The following is an 8,338-nucleotide window of genomic DNA, read 5'->3' on the forward strand; positions in this document are numbered from 1 at the left end:
AATACAAAACAACTAAGGTACAAGTCTTAAAACACACGCTACAAGAGAAAATGAGAGAGAGAAAGTAGAGAGAGAGGATGAAGCGGGTTAGTGAAACCAATTAAACAACCCATCACTCCCAACCCACTGAAGAGGGAGTGGTATCTTGGAGGTATCAGCGGTAACTCTATTGCTAATTAAGATTTTACCTTGATTGTTTTGTATTTTTTTTTTAATTGAATGGGTTGAAAAAGATAGGGTTTCCATGTGTTGTGGATTGGGAAAGATGAAGAAAAATGAAAGAGAAAAACTGATGTGACAATGGGTTGAGTGGGTTCGGAGAGAATGACTCCCTCCTCCCTAACCATGTTACACCCAAATGGGGGTTTCATAAAGATGGGGTGTATAACCATGTTTTACACATCGCATTAAGCGGGATGGTTAAAGTGGAGGGCAATGACAAAAGTTTTATGTGACAAGAAGGTGTTATTGAAACTAAAGGGAAAGTTTGATAAGGTGACGATAACGCCAACGTTGTTGTATGGATCTGAATGTTGGCCGATCAAGAAGGAATATGAGAGGAAGATAGAGGTCGAATAAATGAGAATGTTGCGGTGGACATGTATTAGAACATTGTTGGACATGATATCGAACACGACTATTAGAAAATCGTTATGGGTGGCGCCGATCACCGAGAAATTGAGGGAAGGAATTGACTGTTGTTAGGAGGGTGAAGTTGATTATCGTTGCGTGTATGAGGAGGAGAGGATGACCAATAAGAAAGTGATGAGATTGTGTATCGAAGGAGACCGGAGCCTTGACTAACTTTAAGTGGGAAGATTGTGCAAGGTTAGACTTAAAGAAGTTAACCCTTCAGATAGGAAAGTATGGAGACTTAGAATCAGGGTAGCAGAGTAGTATTAATATAGTTTATGGTCTACAAGGGGGGCTCAACCAATTTGGGGGCTCTAAGCAAACAAAAAATTGAGGCCCTTCGGTTTTATAACTTAAACCAAATCCCACACTATTTCTTAATGCATTTCAGCTAATCACTTATATAAACATGAAGTTTGCTGAAGTTTTGATCTTCCAGCCGATGTGGGACTCAAATGTAGAGTTAATATGAAGCAAGAGGATGGTCGAGCTTATATAAGAGATGAGAGTTGGTTGAGTTTCATCCATGAGCGATGTGTGATATGTTTAAGTAGCTTCCAAAATAAAATGAATGAAAGGTAAGCAAACAAATTCGAACCTGAGGCCCTTGGTTTGATAAACCAGTGCTTTTACCATCAAGCCAAGCTCCAACTTGTCTTTGTAACCCAAGAAATACATATATATACATATATAATTAACATAATAAGCTTTAAATTAGGGGCCCTTTAGAATTGGGGGCCATAAGCCCTTGCTTAGTTTTGCAAAGGGTAGAGTCGGCCCTGATGGTCTAGCTTCCACCATTTTTAGTGCATGTGAGCTACTTTACACTCTTCTTGTGTTTGACTATTTTACTTCCAATATATGTTTTCAACTTCATCTATCTGCTTCCACTACTTGCATATTTAGTCATGTTTTACTTGCCGAACCTCCCGCTCTTCATGTGCAAATGTTTATGTCCTGTTTGTAGGTTGCTTTACTAAAACTTATCCATTTTATAAATTCATCATAGACTGACGTTTTCTATGCAGAGATCTTATGTATGGATAACTTCAACTGGGCTATGATTACGAAAATTTTACTTTATTATATTTATTTGTTTTTGCTTTTTATTTTCTTTTGCCAGATGTGAGGGGTTGCCAGTTATCTTACCTCCCCTTACCTAGATCTTACCTCCCCTTACCTAGGGGCGGCGTTAGGTAGTTCCCGGGGGGTCCATGGCCACTATTCCGTTTCAGCCCGTCAATATAATATTTTTTTCTATTAATGTGAAACGACTATACAAATAAGTGCAACTACTATTTTATCGGTACCACCACTACCGAAAGATCTTGTGTCTGACACTGCTCTTACCCCATTTGCTTTGTTAAAAGAGACTAGAGATTGGGCGTGGAAGAGAGAGGTGATAATATTTATAAAGAAAAACAGATTTATTCCTTTTTATACATATTTTTTAAGAACCCAATTTTATAGATTAGTTTTTTTTTCTTACACTTATTTTATAAAGAAAAACAGATTTATTCATTTTTATACATATTTTTTAAGAATCTAGTTTTATAGATTAGTTTTTTTTTTTCTTACATTCATTTTCATGCATGTGTCTTGTAAAAACATGTTGAAATTTCAGAGTTCTTTAGAACCCTTTTTTCTTGTTCACATTTAAGAGTTCTTGATCAACGCTTAGGCTATCTGGTATGGTATTCCAAACCACGCGTGAGATCCTATGTGGTAGCCCAGAAGACGCATGAACACCGCCCCAGGTACGGGTAGGTTGGCTGTGAAGTGGCCATGAAGACGGACGAAGACGACGAAGATGATTGGTTCTATATTCTTTCCCTCACATTTTCTCTCTTTCTCTCTCTTCTTTTTGCCTCTCTACTAGTACACACCATTTCCACAACCTAGTGGATTGGTTGTGGAATTGTTAAAATCCGATGTGGCCTCATCTTCACTCAGGTTAAGGGTATGGTCACCACCAACCTACTACAAAAGTGATGTCACCTATACGCCACGTCATCTCCACTACATGTTCACTACCAAACCACTAGCATTTGAAAATGGATACCACTCTACTTTATTTATCTTTTTATTTTATTTTTATTTTTTTGACATTAGATTAAATAAAAAACACAATTATTAAACATAAATAAATATTTTACTAATATATATATATATATATATATATATATATTAGTTGAAGGGTATGAATTGTAGACCCCAAAAATCATTTTTGATTAACTAATTTGGATTTAGTGTAGGATTGTCACGATGGAAAAGTTTAGGGACCAAATGTGCCATATCCTGAAATTCAAGTTGTCTTCTTCACCTACAAATGGAATTAAACGCAGTGCCATTGTTGACCGTTTGCAAAGTTGCTCATTCATTGGTTGTCTTCGTCCATGGAGGGAGTCACGCCACAAGACACCTACGCCCCTTTGGGGTGGTGTTCACGTGTAGCTTGGCTAGCCACGACGGATTTCACACATAGACAAGCCCCCCATACCGGATAGCCTCACAAACCACTCATGAAAATACCCCTCAGGCTTATGTGGTTAAAACAGGGATAAATTACCATCAAAATATCCGGGTCAGATCAAGATCCGATTATCTGTCAGGCCTTTCGTCATATTTAGTGGCTTGATGGCTATATATTTAGTCACTGGTTTAAATTAAACTACAGGAGAAAATACTAGTATTGTATTAGGCAGAAGCCACTATGTTATTATCCAATTTTACAAACGTTTTGTATAATAAAAATGTTTATTTTATACACATAATAGATATAAAGTTATGAGTTTAAACTTTAAATGTTGATACAAATTTCATTAAACCAACTTAACACATATACGCTACAAAATCACATAATGTCCAACTCCAAAATCATCATTCTATTTTACACACAAATCCAAATCAAAAACACATTCTTCCATTTCTATAAGATGCCTATAAAACTATCACAATCTCTACAATCAACAACTTCCAAAATTCACTTGCAATAAGCAAAAAAAAAAAAGCAAAAAATATATATGGTAACTCACTCATTGAAAGAACCACGACTTGATAAAAATAGCAAGACCAAACTGCAACACACATGCAGCAACTAACACAAGGGTCAACTCAGTCAACTCCACATGAGACCTCAGATTCAAACCAACAAAAGCTGCAGACGCGACACCTGTTATGATCGTGATGCTCCATCTCACAAATTCCACAGGTATAACCAACAAAACCTACCAAACATGTTTGTTAGAATGTAAGGGTAAAATGGTCATTTAGTCTCATTCAAACGGTTTATTCAGCAGGTTAAAGATGGATACTTACAGAACTGAGGATGAAAATGAAGAGAGAGTATCCCCACATGCACCACAAGTGAACAAGCCCAACTTTTGAACCAAAATACTGAAGCAACAAGTAAAAACCAAGTGGAACTAAAAATGCATAACCATACACTGCAATGGCTGACACCTGGAAGTAGTTCACATCAAAGCTCCATGCAACATTAGAGTCTCCTTTTTTAGTCATTAAATACGTGGCAAGATTACCCACTGAAGCTATCACAAATACCAATGTGGTAGCAATCCAGATGAGCCCATATCTAAATATGTATAAAGAAAAGGTTAATATTTAATAACCACCTAATTTCAAGATTCTTAGCTAGAGTTCATAATCATGAAACTTACAGATCTGGGTTAGCTTCAATTTTCCTGAAAAAGTCACCAGCGGGGTATAAAGAACTTGTTAATCTGTTCACAACATCATCTGTATCAACGTTAAAATATTGTGTGTAGGATGAGATGCTGAATGCTCCATTCCAGTTGTTGGCAGATTGTTGTCCATTTCCATCTGTATATAAATAGAGAGAAATACAGGAAATTAGCTTATACTGGGTATCTCTCACTTGATCATTTTCTCAGAGAGTGTGTGTGATGTAACAATACCACTTGGGCCTGTGAGAGTCTGGTAACCCCTGCCACCAGCACTACTGTTAGGAGGAAATATTTGCAGGTTTGCTTCAGGATCTACAGAAGATTTGAATAACAGGTAAATAGGGTACATGCTTTTAATTCAACTATAGTTGGAAAGAGACATTAACAAGCTATAAAACAATATCTTAAAGAGTCTCATACCCTGTTGTATAACTGGAGCCTTTACTTCTGTGATGACAGCCTGAATATAATGGAGAAATCACATAATTATCTAGATGTTAATCATGAATAAGTCTTTCATGTGTTTACATCAAGCACATATATTGACATATTGAACCTAGTAAAAGCATACACATTAACACAGTAACAGACTAACAGGACACATGATACGTTAACCCTAGGCAGACTATATTTCACAAATTAACCAAAATTCGTGATACATTTTTAGTTCATAAATCAATTTGAATTTGACAAATGGCTTTCAGGAAATCATTTGGCAGATCAAACCATCCAACTGTTCACCTAGAAAGGAGCTAGTGTTTTGTCTTTGGGTATCAATGGGGTTAGTTTCAACATCAAATTGGTAATGAATGTTACACTTTGAGAAGAGTGGACAACTACTTAAACCGTATAACAAATTAACAAGTCATGTAAATCTGCAATAGCGAAATGTCGGTAGAAGATTTTAAACGGAAGCAGTGCATTGGTATTTCCGCCAACGTAACACGGTTCAATAGAAAATAAATTTCCAATAAAACACAGTTCAAAAGCATATGTCTACGGTTACAGCACAAATCAAAACGAAAAACGAACAAAATAGTGAAAGGATCATAACCTTTCACCCTCCGATCACTTCACATCCCCGACTTGAGATCAATTTTACAATATCAAGCGATAGCAAATAATTTGTAACAGTGATCATAAATTAGGGCAAATTTACAGTATAAAAAACATGATATTAGCGACTACATACCGGAACGGAACCAGGCAAGTGACTAGTAGGAAGGCTTGTGTAGGACGTATCCGCCATGGAATAGTGTTTGTCGGTGAGGGGAAGAAGATAAATGGAGATTTTCAACAATACATATTAATGCAGTGGCTATGAAATTCGATCGAGATTGGAGTTTTCTTTTGGTACACAATCGGAATTGATGAACAAAATGGAGCCCTAATTACGAGAACAAAACTATATAATTAAATAAAGCGACACTCCTCAACTAGGCTTGTCGTTTACTAACTGGTCGACCTGATAACGTGTTCGGAGGAAACTGACTTTGTGAAACCAAATTAAAATTGAGATATTTACGAAAATATCATGCTTTTCTAAGTCACATTAAAAAACTAACATACAAATTCAACGTTTTACATCTTCGATTCTTTCAGCGTCAAGTCGAAGCCACCGCTAAATTATCACGAACGTTTCATTTTTTATATCAAGAAAATACATGACATAACATCAGTTTGGAAGTAATTTGGATAAAACACTTAACCAATAACACACAAAACATAATATTTATGTGTATGAGTTATCAAACATAGTTCATAATATTTACTTGTATGAGTTATTAAACAGATGTTACAAATACAACTAAACAAATATTCGTTTACTCGTTAGAATTCAAGACACACATAAATGACCTGCAGACATCTCTATTTATAGACTAGGGATCAGACTTAAAACCTTATTTATAAACTAGAGATCATACCTAAAACTCTAATGAGCCAAATCCATTAATTTATAGGCTCATAAAAGGTGTCAACCAATCACAATCCGTTATGGATGTTATTCGTGCCAGAACCGAACCGAACCTGAATAAACCGAAAACCGAATAAGATTAATTAGAGGAACCGAAAACCGATCCGATTAAACAAATACGGGTCCGGTTTGGATATTACCTGGATCATCCAAATAACAATTACAATACGAATAAGGATCGAATAGAACTGAATAAACCGTATTGTTTGGTACTTTTGTTTAACTTAGGGGGTTGTTTTGTAATTATTTAAGGTATTAAATGTAATAAAATATATTTTCGGATGTATTAAACTATTTCTATGGTTGGGTTTCACAAGTTTTAAAATAATATTTTTATTTTATATTTTTAACATGCTATGATGTTACAGTTAAATGTTAATTCATATCAATTCATTTATAAAAAAAATAAACATGATTGATTATAGGTGATTATAAATTATATGCATCAAAATCTTTAGATATAGTTATAAAAGCAATATATTAAACACTAAACATTAAACACCCAAAAATCCATATATAATTATGTAAGTTAAACATTAAACATTAACTACCCTAACTAAAATATGAATAAGCCTAAAATACATACTCGAGAACCGGACCGGATAGCTTATTCGGTCCTAATTTGGTTTGATTCCTTTAGAACCGATTAAGTAGTTATTCGTGTAACCCGGATCGAAATACCTGAGAACCGAATAAGCCTAAAATACATACTCGAGAACCGAACTAGATAGCTTATTTGTTCGGTTAAGTTCTAGTTTCGATATTCGGTCCAAACACTCATCCCTACAATCTGTCATGCATCTGCTTCTGGAACTTTCATCCTTGATAGACATTGCATTTTCACCAACAATGCACCATTGGCACATCAAGTGCCATTGAGTGGCAACCCTTCTCACTTGGTGGCACCTCCAGTGCATGACACTTCGTCGAGGTGCCATGACAACACATCAGGTGCCATTTCTTTGAGCATCTTCAACTTCTAAGCATCCTTGGACAATCGTGAGCATCATAGTGTACATCATAGCATAAGTGACACATAAACGGATATCATGGCTCATCAAGGACGTATGTAGCACACCCTTGCACCAATATGGCGCATCTTGTACAAGGGTGGTGCATCCACTTCAAATGTGGCACATCAAGCTTCAAGGATAGTGCATCATCCTCCTAGATGGCACATCCTCCTCAATTGTGGTACAGGTTCCACTAAGTTGTGCATTCTCCTTCACGATGGCACATGCTTCTTCTAGATGGCACATCTTAATTCCAAAGTGGCACACCTTGTCTATAGGGGGTACACTCTCTTCCCAAATGGCACATCCAATATTCTAAGTGGCAAATCCACTCTTAAAGTGGCTTATCTTCATCATGGAGCATCATCAGATGCACTGTTCCTTTCTCAGATGTTTCATTCATTCTCAAATGATCCATTGAACTCCAAATGCTCCATGAGAATGCTCTAAATGCTCAAGTCACATTTACACAAATAAGTATTCATTCGTTGATTCAATTGTTTTGAATTTATATACCTCATTGAAATATACACATCTTGGGAAGAAACCATTTGTGGATTGCAGTTTCCATGTTATTACCGTGAAGAATGGTTGTTTTCTTGACATGTGAAGTTTCAAATGTATCCTGCAAAAACAACTATCATTCGCGAGTGATTAAAATGTTTCTTTTCTAAGTCATAACACATTATTTATACGACAGAGCTGTGACATCCCCATTTTTACGGCCAGAAAAGACCGATTTGTTCATGCTTCATTTTTAAAATCAGAGTATACTTGTATAGAAAAGTGTTGCGGAATTTTGTTTCCAGAAAACATGATAAGTATGTTATCAAAACATTTTCCGAAGAAAATGTATTTTATTCATTTTAAAACTTTGGGATGTCAACGTCAATACAGAAAAATAAGCATAAACAGAACTTACATTTATTTACACTAGTGATCTACATCTCTTTAATCTCTCAGTGTAGTGTAGCTTTATATCGACACCTGTGATACAAATAAACTGAGTGGGT

General features: G+C 35.9%; 1 protein-coding gene across 1 annotated transcript; it reads right to left on the bottom strand.

Moving 5' to 3' along the window:
* Window positions 1-3,492: 3,492 nt before the first annotated feature.
* Window positions 3,493-5,816, bottom strand: LOC145134834 (Integral membrane Yip1 family protein). Its single transcript, XM_079069654.1, has 6 exons — window positions 5,530-5,816; window positions 4,758-4,797; window positions 4,569-4,649; window positions 4,311-4,473; window positions 3,952-4,225; window positions 3,493-3,860 (listed from the first exon to the last, which is right to left on the bottom strand). The coding sequence occupies exons 1-6, from the start codon at window positions 5,584-5,586 to the stop codon at window positions 3,669-3,671; spliced, it is 807 nt and encodes a 268-aa protein (XP_078925780.1). The 5' UTR covers window positions 5,587-5,816; the 3' UTR covers window positions 3,493-3,668.
* Window positions 5,817-8,338: the final 2,522 nt, after the last annotated feature.

This window comes from Lactuca virosa, chromosome 8 (assembly GCF_052849685.1).
Source record: "Lactuca virosa cultivar CGN04683 chromosome 8, Lactuca_virosa_CGN04683_v6, whole genome shotgun sequence".
Lineage (NCBI taxonomy): Eukaryota > Viridiplantae > Streptophyta > Magnoliopsida > Asterales > Asteraceae > Lactuca > Lactuca virosa.